Raw genomic sequence first — 12569 nt, 5'->3', positions numbered from 1 at the left:
ATGACTAATTTATCTGGGCCTATTAACCAGACTTTTTCTTCATTATAGAGGCAATATATGCTCACTATTAAACATTTAAACAATACCAGTATGAATTCCATCTCTTCCTCCAGAGGTACTCTCTGTTAATAAACCCAACATTATTGATCACCCATTAGGTCATGCCCTGAGGATTCATAAATGGAAGTAATAATAGTATTAATAATAATAACAGTAATAACAGATAACAATACTGGGTGCCTCCACAGCACTTTACATAGATGATCATGTAATGCTTACACACACCCTTTGAAGAAGATACTGCTAATAACCATATTTTACAAATCAGGAAGCTGAAGTTCAGAGAGGTTAAGTAACTGGTCCAAGGTCACACAGCTTGAACGTGACTTCTGGGATTTGAACCCAAGTGTACCTCACTCCAGAGCCTAAGCTCTTAATCCAGGAGGCAGGACCTTGAATTGGATCATACTTTCTACCCGGATATTTTGGCCTTTGTAGAATGTTCTGATACTTTCATTTGGAAACTTCAATTGGCTAAAGTCACCAAAGGAGAGATGGATACAAGAAAGCGCAGAGGAACTTCTTCCAGAAAATATCAGGCAGTGGCTTGCCAGCGTGTGGCCCAGTAAAGACAGCGTGGGGGTCATGCATGGGTCACAGACACTGAAGTGAGTTCTGACACCCCAGCCTGACTGGCCGGCTACCCCCAGACACCTTGACAGGACACCAAGCTCCCTGGTGCTCAGCGCCCCCGGCTCACAGCTGTTCTGGCTGCTGCAGTCCCAGGAGCTTGACGTGCCTTCCTGAGGCTGTAGCTTTGTATCATATTCAGGAGGAACTGGAAGCACCCCTCACTCCCTCCCCACGTGATGTTTTCTTCAAGTCTTTTTTCCCTCAGTGGAAATATTTATTTTTAATATATAGGAAAAATATGTATGCTTGTAAAAATTCAAGCAAAGTCTCTTCTATTTAATACATGTCTAGGGACTTCCCTGGTGGCGCAGTGGTTAAGAATCCGCCTGCTAATGCAGGGGACATGGGTTTGTGCCCTGGTCCAGGAAGATCCCATGTGCCGCTGAGCAGCTAAGCCCGTGCGCCACAGCTATTGAGACCATGTACTGCAACTACTGAAGCCCGCGTGCCTAGAGCCCGTGCTCTGCAACGAGAGAAGCTGCCACAACTAAGCGTAGCCCCCGCTCACCACAACTAGAGAAAGCCTGCGCGCAGCAACGAAGACACAATGCAGCCAATAAATAAATAATAAAATAATTTTAAAAAATACATATTTACATCCCTATAGAGAATCCTTTACGAATCCTTTCAAACCATTATGTTGTACACTCAACGTATCTTACAATTTTTTTGTCAATTATACCTCAGTAAAGCTGAAAAAATAAATCTACAGTAAAATGTTAAAAAAACATTTTAAAAACGTAAGTGAGCTCATCCAGTGCAGAATTTTGAAGTTTACCCATTTCACCTCGCGGTGCCCGGTAGGATGTAAAGCTCCCTCGTTTATCCTAAGGGCTCTGTGGTTTTCCATTGTGTGGATGTACTTTAACCTTTAAGGAACCCCATCCGTAGCTACTTTGGTTGCTTTCAGTTATTCCCTGATAACAACTGTAGCAGCAAATACCACGTACATATGTTCGGTTCATGTGTTTGTTTTTTTTTATTTTAGTCTGTATTGCTGACTAGCCTCTAGAAAGGTTATACCAATGACTGTGCTTATTTATCCTCAAGGAAGCTGTGCCCTTGATTTTTCCTCTCTCTTCCTCTCCCCTTAGGTAAGTCTTCTTTATACCTGCAGACCGTCTCCGAGGCAGTTCAGAGCATCCAATTCCAATTTCTTCTTCCTGTTGGTGCTGCTGATTGGGCTGTGCTTGGCAGTAATACCTCTGACGATCAGCATGGCAAGGTAAAACATGACTTAGTTTTCTAGCACATTCCCTCCTTGACCTGTCCCTCTTTTCTGTTAAAGGCTTCATTGCGTTCTTTATTGCCTTTCCTCACGGCGCTCCACCCGCAGAGGTCAGTACGTCACTCCTGGCCCAGCGAGGCCCACCTCTGTTTCGGGATCTCCTTCTGGATGCTGGAGTATCCTGGTTCACTTCTGAGCTTGGGCTTGCAGGCGTCCCGTTGTTTTTGAGAGTGTGGGTTGGGGCTGTTCTACCCAGACCCCTCTTCCTAGAGCCTATCTTCTAGCCCCCTTTGGGGTTGTTTGTTTGTTTCTGGTGATAAAGATAACACATGGTCACTGAGAAGACTTGGAGTGCCTTCTGTGTGCCAGGCACTGTGCTGGCTGCCGGGGCTATAAAGGCAATTCAGCCATGGCACAAGGAATGGAGTGTGGGGTTTGGAAAGAGCACAAATGCTCAGGACTGAGGATGAGAAGTTGAGGGGTCAGCCTGCAGTGATGCAACTCCCTCGTGTTCTAACCGTTTATACCAGAGGCTGGAAAGAGAGTATGATTTAGGCTTTGCGCGCTGTATGGTTTCTGTAGCAGCCGCTCAGCTCAGCTGTGTGTATGTCATCCGTGTTGCAGTCGCAGATGATACAGGAACTGGGAGACATCGCTGTGTTCTAGTAAAACTTCATTTATAAAAAATAGGCTGCCGGGGCGGGGGGGGAACGCGGGAGGCGGGGGTGGGGTAGGGTGGGATGGGATGAATTGGGAGATCGGGATCGCCATATATACATTACTAACGAGAAAAAATATATCAGATTGTACGCTTTAAATATATGCAGTTTATTGTATGTCTAAAAAAAAAATGATAGAAATAGACAATTAAAAAAAAAAAAAGGCTGTGGGCCAGATTCGGCCCATGGGCTGTAGTTTGCCAACTCTTGATTTCCAGTCTCATGGAATTCCATTTCTTCATATTTATTTTGTTTTATCGTATTTTTTTCCATTTCTTAATCTTTAAATGAAACGTCTAGAACAGAAGTACAGAAAAGGGTATAAATTGAAGAGAAAAGAATTGCCCCTCATCCTCATCTCTTAGTCCTACTCTAAGAGGTGACCACTGTTAACGTTTTATGAGCACTTCCAGAAATTTATTATGAAAAGTGTATTTTTTAATGCATATGGAATCATACTGTTTGGCAGCTTAATTTTTTTCACTTAACTTTATATCGTGCCCTTTTCCAGGGCAGCACATACAGAACTCTCATTCTTTTATTTTTTAGCTTTGATTTTTTTTTTTAATAAGGAAGCCATTCACTTGGCACAGAACTCAGAAAGTGTAAAAGAGAATATGGTGGAAATTCACTCTCCAATTCTGTTTCCTAACTACTAAGTTTCTATCTGAGACAGTCTTATCTATACGTGTGTCTCTCTCCGTGGTTGTTTATTCCACTGTGTGAATGGATCATAAATTGTTCATCCTTTTCCTTAAACAACATTTAGGTTTTTTCCAGGAATCTATTTTTATCCCTAACGTAGAGCTGCAGTGGAAAATTTCCTACACAGAACTTTGTGATATGAATGTAGGCAATTCTTGTAAGCCTTAATTTAGTTTTTTCCATTGTAATTTTATTTTTCCTTACTATTTATTTTGAAAAATTTCAAATCTGTAGAAAAGTTGAAAAAATAGCAACAATGAAGACTTATATACTCTTTACCTGGATGCCCCAATTGTTAACATTTGGCTATATTTGTTTTCTCTCTCTCTCTCTCTATATATATATACATACATTTTGTGTGTGTGATGATGAACCATTTGAAATTAAGTTGTAGGCACCATGACATTTCATTCCTGAACACGTGAACGTGCAGTTCCTAAAAGTAAGGAAGTTCTCCTTCATATGTACCCACAATAACATTATCACACCTAAGAAAATTAGTGCCAATATCATATTCCTGCCATGTTCAGATTTCTCCATTCCCAAAACAGTGTTTTATAACTTTATCTTTTAAATGAAGATCTTTTAAGTTTTACTCATTACTTTCAGTTGCGATGTCTCTTGAGTCTCTTTTAACCTTTGATTCTTCAAAGAGTCCAAGCCAGTTTCCTCACCTCTACCTTAGGAGACTGAGGAGTGGACGCCCCCATTCTGAAGTTGTCTGATTGTTTTCTTGCAGTATCATTTAACTTGACCTTCTTTTTTTGTTTGTTTTTTCTTTAATTTCTGATGCTCAGTTTATTGTTGTTCTAAAATATCACCAGAGTAGCTATCTTCAAGTAACAGGGTCTTTTTTTTTTTTTATTGAGGTACATATAGTTGATTTACAATGTTGTGTTAGTTTCAGGTGTACAGCAGTGATTTGGTTTTATATGTGTATGTATGTATGCGTATGTGTGTGTGTGTATATATATATATACATATATATATATATATTTTCTTTTTCCGATTCTTTTCCCTTATAGGTTATCACAAAATATTGAGTATAGTTCCCTGTGTTATACAGTAGGTCCTTGTTGGTTATCTGTTTTATATATAGTAGTGTGTATACATTAATCCAAACTCCTAATTTACCCCTACCCCCCCCACCTTCCTCTTTGGTAACCATAAGTTAGTTTTCTATTTCTGTTTTATAAATAAGTTCATTTGTGCCTTTTTTTTAAGATTCCACATATAAACAATATCATACGATATTTGTCTTTGTCTGGCTTACTTCACTTAGTATGATCATCTCTAGGTGCATCCATGTTGCTGCAAATGGCATTATTTCATTCTTTTTTATGGCTAATATTCCATTGTGTGTGTGTGTACACACACATCTTCCTATCCATCCATCTGTCTGTTGATGGATACTTATGTTGCTTCTGTGTCCTGGGTGCTGTAAATGGAGCTGCTATGAACACTGGGGTTCATGTATCTTTTCAAATTAAAGTTTTCTCCAGATACATGCCCAGGAGTGGGATTGCAGGATCATATGGTAACTCTGTTTTTAAACTTGACCTTCTGTCCTCAATTTCCTGTAAACCAGAAGTCAGGTCTAGGGATTTCATGAGGTTTCAGGGTAAGCATTTTTGACCAGAATACTCCAGAAGGCCCATGAGGTAAGGCGGTTCTTCGTGGGTCACTATTCACAAAGCTTTGTGGGCGCGCAGCGGAGGGACACTCGGCCATGCTGCAGGCCTGGCCCTGAGCCCCTGTCCTGTGTCCTGGCAGCATCTCATCCTCCAAAGCCTGTGGGCCGTTCACCAACTTCAACACCACCTGGGAGGTGGTCCCCAAGACGGTGAGCACCTTCCCCAGCTCGCTGCAGTCCCTGGCTCGCGGCATCACGTCGGAGGCCTTCGCGGTGCCTTTCTTCATGATCATCTGGTGCGTGAGAACCTCCTGGCCTCCGCGGGTATTTTCCTCTGTGCCTGCTGGGCTCCTCTCTGCTGGGAAATGCAGCTCCCCTGTGACTCTTGATATGGTACCAGACCTCTCTAGCTGCACTTTCCCATCTCTAAAATGGTGTAATAATAGTAATTCTTTCAGAGGGTCCTTGAGCGGGTTCAGGGAGATCCCACATACAAGGTGCTTAGCCAGTTGCCTGACTTATAAAATAGAACCCAATAAACATTGCCTATTATTATACTAGTGATTATTCACGAAATTAGCTGCTCTTTGGTCTGAGAGAAGAGCACCAGATTAGGAGCATGGACTTGAACCCTGGTTCTACCACTTACAAGCTATGTGGCCTCAGGTGATCACATACCCTCTCTGAGCCTTGGTTTCCTCGCCTGGAAAATGGGAATAAGAGTGGCACATACCTTGTAGGGCTGTGAGAAGAAGGACACATGGTGACGCCTGTGACGTGCTTAGCAGAGGACCTGACCTTTAGTGAAGACTCAGTAAATGACAAGTGTTGGGTGCAAGGGTGACGAGGGGTTTTGTGCAGTGATTCATTTTGAGTGTTAAAGTAATTCTAAGCACAAATATCTGTTGAGGACTTCCTTTGTACTAGGCATTGTTCTAATTACAGTCCATTCTCATTATTTGTAAATTCCTTATTTTTTTTTCTGTATTGCAAATGTACTTACTAGCTAAAATATTTTTGTAACCCAAAAATCAATACTAGTGGTAGTTTTTTTTTGGTGGTTATTTGTAGACATATGTAGAGCAGAAAAAAATTTGAATTGCCTGACGCACAATATCTCTGTGCATTTGGGCTGCTGTAGTGAAATGTCATAGACTGGGTGGCTAAACAACAGAAATGTATTTCTCACGGTTCTGGAGGCTGAAGGTCCAAGATCAAAGTGCCAGCACGGTCAGGTGAAGATCCTCTTTGGCTTATAGACTTCTGGTATTCTCATATGGCAGAAGGAGCTAGGGTGCTCTCTGGAGTTCTTCTTATAAGGGCACTAATCTCATTAGTGAGGGCTCCAGCCTCATGACCTAATCACCTCCCAAAGGCTCCCATCCTCTAATACCATCATATTGGGATTAGGATTTCACAACATAGGAGTTTGGGGGGGACACAAATATTCAAACCATAGCTTAGACTGTCACTGAGTGTCCTTTTCGTGATGGATTTAGTGCAATATTTCTTGCATTTTATGCTTTTGGTTGGTGATTTCACTGTTCACACGTGGAGCTGCAGTGCTGTTTAGGGTTCCTAGTGCAGGAAGGCTGGGCTGTGTTTTATGAAGACAGTGTGTGTGTTAGATCAGCTTCATTCAGACACACGTTATGGTGCTGTTGGCTGTCAGTTCAGCGATAATAAATAAGGTGTCTTGAAACAGAAACAGGGTTATGTGTTAATAACCTTCTTTCTCAAGAAACATAAAACACAGTATTGATATGTTGACAAAAATGTGACCAGAGGTGCAAAGGAACGTGCTATGTATTCCCCTGGGGACGTTGGTTCAGAATCCACTGGCTCAGTGTTCCTGGAGACTATAGGACAGAAGAGAACTGCCACCAATCACCGGAATTGGTGGTAGCTTACATGTAGTCACTCATGCAGTCATAACAATTATCCTATGATGTGGATACTACTACAGTAAAACCCCACCATATTGCAAGAAAGGGGTTAAACAGTTCATTTGTTCAAGGCAGGATACCTTTGATATTAAGAAAATGATGTGGGGGTTGCAGCCAGTTAGCCTGGAATTCCGAGGATTCTGGAATCCAGCAGCTCCCTCCTAATCGGTGCCCCCCAGCTGTGGTTTGGCTGGCAGCATCTGCTGGTGGTTACCTGATCTGGGTTCCACATCTTCGGGGGTCATTCTTGTCCTTGGCTATGAGAAGACTGACATCACTGATTCCAGTGGCCCTCATTTCCCCAGCCCTCTATGGGGAGATTGGACAGGCAGCCACCTCCGCTGCACAGAAAACAGGAACCAATGGCCAGTTGCTTTTATTCAAAATTGTATTATCTTAGGCTTGTTATCACTGGGTTTTCCTCTATTATCCCCGTTTTGTAGATGAGGAAACTGAGGCCAGGGGGGTTCCACAAGGATCATCCACAGCCAGTTCATTCCATGCCGAGCTGACCTTCTCGTCCATCTCCTCCTCTCTCCCCTTCTCGTGTGTGCACCAGGGAGTATCACCAGCTTTTAACATTGACTTTAGAAAGCAAGGCCGGAATCAGTCTCTGCTGCCACTGCCAAATAAAACCTCTCTGGCTATTTTTTGTTTCTTTTTTCTTTTGATTTTTGTTATAGTTGATTTACGATGTTGTATTAGTTTCAGGTGTATACCCCTGGTTGTTTCTGGTGCCCTTTCCTTGGGAGAGATGAGGGTTTTCTTTTTTTTTTTTTCTAACAAAAGTAAAACTGTTCTGGGCAGAGTGTGTCGGCTTGTTTTCCAGCGGCCTTCCAATGGTAGAAATTCTCTAGTGACCTCTTGCCTTGTGTTGCAGCCTCGTTATGTTTTACTTCATTGCCCTAGCGGGAGCGCACAAACGGGTGGTCGTCCAGCTCCGAGAGCAGCTGTCCCTGGTAAGAAAGCACTGGTCCTGGGGGCAAGGCTGGGATGCTTACCCAGGACACTGAAAGGAAAGAGGAGCTTTTCCCAGGGAGGGGGTGGGATGTTCCCATCCCCACTCTCCCAAAACCCTGCCTTCAGCTCCACTGATTCCCTGACTCATCCTTTCCCTCGACGTTTGTATCCTCGTACTGTGCTGGGATACAGAGGTGACGAAGGGAGACGAGACTGCTCAGCAGTTAAAGAAAAAAGATAAATTCTGATTGTGATAACTGCTATGAGGGTGATACAGAGAGGTAGGTAGAGTGGTGGGTGGACCACCTGCTGCTGAGATGGTGGCCACAGAAGGCCTCTTTGGGGAGGCAGCGATGGAGCTGAGACTTGCGTGATGAGAAGGAGCCAGTTATGGGAGGTCTCGGGCACGAGAGTAACAGGCAGAGGGTACAGCGAGGAGTGAGCCGGGCAGTCCTGGGCCAGGGGGAAGGGAGGTGTGGCTGGAGGGTGCGGGATGATGGGCAGAGGCAATGTGATGCTAGAGCCACAGCGTAGCCAGGCTCACAGCATCCCCTGAGGGCTCTGGTGAGAAGTTTGGGTTTAATTCAGAGTGTGGTAGAAAACCATTGGAGGGTGGTAAGTAAAAGTCTGATGTTCAGTTTTAAAAGAACATTTTTACAAGGCCACTTTGTGGATCGGGGCTGGGGAGGGGAGAAGAGTGAAAGAGGCAGTTTGGAGGCCATTGCCACGGTCCAGTGGTCAGGATCCTTGGTCCCAAGTCTGATAGGTGGTTGCTTAGGTTGAAATAATGATATTTGTTTCCAGGTATATTGAATACGCTCTTGAACCTTGTCTCTGTTTTTAGGAAAGTCGTGACAAGCGTTACCTAATCCAGAAGCTAACAGAAGCCCAGAGGGAGATGAGGAACCGGCTAGACTGACGGGGGTGGGGCACTGCCACGTGTGGCTTACAGGCTGGCCTAGTGACCTGCAGCCTGCGACGTCCACCTGGGATTTAGCAGAAATTTTTAAATATATTTTTCTGGAGTTTGGACCTTTCCTGAACGTGGCTCCATGTGTGCAGCTCCAGTGGCCATGTTTACATTACACAACCCAGCCCCTACTTAGGGCTTTAGGGACTTAGAAAAGCAGGGTCAAAAACCATGTCTTTGCCTGAAGTCCCGCGGCTCAGGGGCGGCTCGACCAAAACACTGACTTATGAAGCCATTGAAGCTTTTCAGCCAAAATTGAGGAGAGACCATTTATGTTTTTACAAGCTTATTTGTATTGTCTTTTAAAGTTAACTGTAGAGGTCATCTATCCATGATCCTGGGTTAGTTCTTTTGAACCAGGTTCTGGAGGTTTAGGCTGAGAAGTGTTCCTTAAGAAGTAGTGACTCTCTGGAACAGTTCTGTAGACTTAAAATGGAGACTTGATTTTTTTTTTTTTTTTAACGTTGAAACCCTTGAATTGTGATGTATGGAACAGATGGTGGAAGCACGGAGAGAATGGTTATGAATTTCAGCTACATGGTAATATGTAATATGAGAGTAATATTATATGAGCGAAAAGCCCTTCCTGCTGTGTGAATCAGCAAGGCCCTGAGTGCCCTGGATTGAGCCCTGTGAGGAGAGGAACAGGGGCAGGACGGCAGCCTAGATTTCCTAGCTTCCTGGGCATTTTGCTACAGCCTCATTACTCAGGGGAAGCTGCTTTTAAGGGCCTGGATATCCACAAACCTTCCGTTCCCTTCTAGTCGTGGGTTTGGAGACTTGGCAGAGGGCCCTGTGCCATCAAGATTTAAGAGGCAAAGTTTGTCTCTCGGTCTTTCAACAGCCATTTCCCTTCCTGCACTGAGGTCTCTGAATGACACGTCACGGTTCAGAGCCAGGCTGGAAAGAGCCGTTGTGTCTCTGAGTGTTTTGGCATGTGGGTTTGCAGCATCAGGCCGGCGTGTGCCTGTGTACCAAACTAGACTGAATGCTAGCATCTTAAATGTACATTTGCATATTTTTAAGGGCTGTTGTTTTTCCTGTGCTTATAATTTTTTATTTTTACAAAACGTGGAGTATCTTTTCAGGTTTCCATTACCATAAAAACCATATGCAATGAATACCTCATCATAAGTTTACCCGAAATTGACAGCTTTAAACCTTTTAATGTAAGCCCAGATTATGGTTTAATGTAATCAGTTTTCATTTTCATACCTGCAGAATCTTTTTCAAAGATTTGTAGTTTCAAAGATTTCTGTAGTTTTGTGCCCTCCTTCTATTGTTTTCCTTCCTTTCACTGGCTCTAAACCTTTCCTGGGGGTAGCCTGGAATTTACAGGTGGGTGCAGGTTTTAGAAAGCTGCTGTTGTGAAGAATATTTCCCACCCTCACCCCTTCCCCCAATACTCAAAGATGATTGACTCCTTGTTCTGAGAAGCAAAGCAAGCTCACCATAGGCAACACATTTCTGTCTACGTGTCTCTTTTCCAGATCATTTTTATTTTGCTCTTCTACAGGTAGTATTAACACGGTATATTTTTATACCTGTGAAACTAATGAGCTTTTCAAGCTTTTCTTATCTTGTTAAGGTTTATGAATTTTTAAGTCTAATAACAAGTATCATGGAATTTTGAGCAAACGAAAGTTCATTCCATCCTCACTTTTAAGAAATTCTAAATTGTTGGCATTTTTGCCTAGAGGATTTATACGTATAATATTCTTGCCTTCACCATGCTTCTGGGAACAGTCAGGTTTTCTGTGGGATGTGTGTGTGTGTGTCTGTGTGTGTGTGTGTGTGTGTGTGTGTGTGTGTGTGTGTGTGTGTGTGTGTGGGAGAGAGAGAGAGAGGGAAGCTGTTTTCTTTCCCTATTATACTGAAATATGCTAATATATCCATTTTAGTTAAATGCTGCTAGTTTGCATACTTCTTACTTGAATGTTTTTATATATTTTGATAACTAATAACTGCAGGTGTGTCTGTATAATTGTTAAAGTGCAGCTCTCTCGAACAAATGGGCATTAAAACTACTGAATAAACTGTCTTGGTTTAAAAACGTGATGGTGTGTATTTGAATTCTTGGAGGCATCTTGTCAGCAATCAGGTGGTCACAGAAAACTATAACAGTTTGTAAAGTTGCTCTTTGCCTTTCCCAAGAATCAGAGAGAAGAAAGAAGTGTTTAATTATAGAAAATCATCAAATGAATGCTTTTTAAGATTTGCTTTTAAGGCAAAGAGGGGGGCGTGTGTTTTGAACTTAAAAGACATAAGGTTATTTCAAGCACTGCCCATCCCACCTCTCAGAGGAAAACACTGCTAATGATGCTTATTTTATTCTCCCAGAAAATTATTATATGCAAGCAGATATGTATCTGTAGTTGTATGTGTGATATTTGTTTATTTATTTCAGAGCTGTCCCTTTTTTTCCGCTTTAAAACATCTTGAAGATCTTTACATGGAGAGTAGCTACTCATTCTTTTTAATGACTAGGTGGCATTCTTCCATTGTGTCCGTGTTTACTTTCATAATTATTCACCAATGCTGGATACTTAGTTTTCAGTCACTCCCCCGCCCCCCAACCCAACACACACCTCATTAAAAACACTGGGAGCTGGAATTTGGGAAGTCCATGCAAACATTTCTCTATTCTACCCCATTTGGCTTCAGGTTCTTGTTCTTTATCAAAGCCTTGCAGTTTCTTGCAATCACAAAATATTCTCATCCCAGCAAAAAGAAGAATCCAGTTAGGCAAGTCTTTAGTTTGCATTAACTCTTTAAGTTAGCAAAGTAAATTCCTGCAGCTACATATCTGATTGCAGACCCACTTTGAGAAAGTATTGGAGAAGAAAGTTAATTTCCCGGGATGGCACTGCAAGGTCTGATTCCTAGGAAGATAGAATTCTGAATGTGTCTTCTTTCATTATTAGTAAATTCCATTTGGTGTATTTTCTTTCCAATGCATGGGGTGTGCTCTGGACATGGAATGGCTTTGTTACTTAATTGTGTAATTTTGTGCAGGTGTCTTTACCTTTCTGAGACAAAGTTCCCTTATCTTTAAAATGGAAAAATAGACATTTGCTTTTATTTTGAGGATTGAATTAGGGAATAATAAGCCTTTTCTTTATGAAAATTTGTTTTCTCATTACAAATGTACTTGTTTAGTATAGAAAATACAGAGAACATTGAAAGCTGTAGAGAAAAAAAGTAAAAATCGTGTATAAGCAACATTTATGGACATCCAGTGTTAATCTTGGCAAGATTCCTTTTAAGGTAGAAAGAACAGAGTGAGGGAGGGAGGATGAAAAGAAGAGAAAGAAAAAAAATTGATATTTCTTTTTCCTAAGTGTTTTCTTCTCATTTTATCCAAAGATGGATCACAATTTTTTTTTAACATTCCCTTGCTGGTTAACGTTTTGTTTCCAAATGTCCCTGATAATAAACTGAGACATAAATCTTTGTCAACATTTTTTCCTCCTTTTTTGTTTTTTAGGAGACAGAGACCTGGAAATGGGATGACAGCCAAGGTTTTAAGGCTTTTGAGAGCCAGATTTACAACTCAGGAGCTTTACATGAGAATGTTATCTCACCCTCACTTTCACCAAGTATTTAGATTTAAAAAGGCATATAATAGTTGATTATAATTTTAAATTATTGCAGTGTGTTAAGTAATTTGAAAACAATTAGCAGCATTGTTTTACAATAGTAATGTATCTTAAAT

The 12569-nt window shown here is 41.9% G+C and overlaps 1 protein-coding gene across 2 annotated transcripts in view; it reads left to right on the top strand.

Annotated features, from left to right (window-relative positions):
* Positions 1 to 10902, top strand: part of TMC7 (transmembrane channel like 7) — a 59370-nt gene extending 48468 nt beyond the window's left edge. For both annotated transcript variants that reach the window (XM_057750774.1, XM_057750775.1), the window contains 4 exons: positions 1788 to 1918; positions 5119 to 5274; positions 7805 to 7883; positions 8729 to 10902. In XM_057750774.1, the coding sequence (XP_057606757.1) occupies positions 1788 to 1918; positions 5119 to 5274; positions 7805 to 7883; positions 8729 to 8803 (441 nt within the window). In that variant the 3' untranslated portion in view covers positions 8804 to 10902. The remainder of the gene's footprint in view (positions 1 to 1787; positions 1919 to 5118; positions 5275 to 7804; positions 7884 to 8728) is intronic.
* The last annotated feature ends 1667 nt before the right edge of the window (positions 10903 to 12569 follow it).

Source organism: Hippopotamus amphibius, chromosome 9, assembly GCF_030028045.1.
Source record: "Hippopotamus amphibius kiboko isolate mHipAmp2 chromosome 9, mHipAmp2.hap2, whole genome shotgun sequence".
NCBI classification, from domain to species: Eukaryota; Metazoa; Chordata; class Mammalia; order Artiodactyla; family Hippopotamidae; genus Hippopotamus; species Hippopotamus amphibius.
Note: the sequence above shows the minus strand (reverse complement) of the source record. Positions and strands in the feature narration are given on the sequence as shown.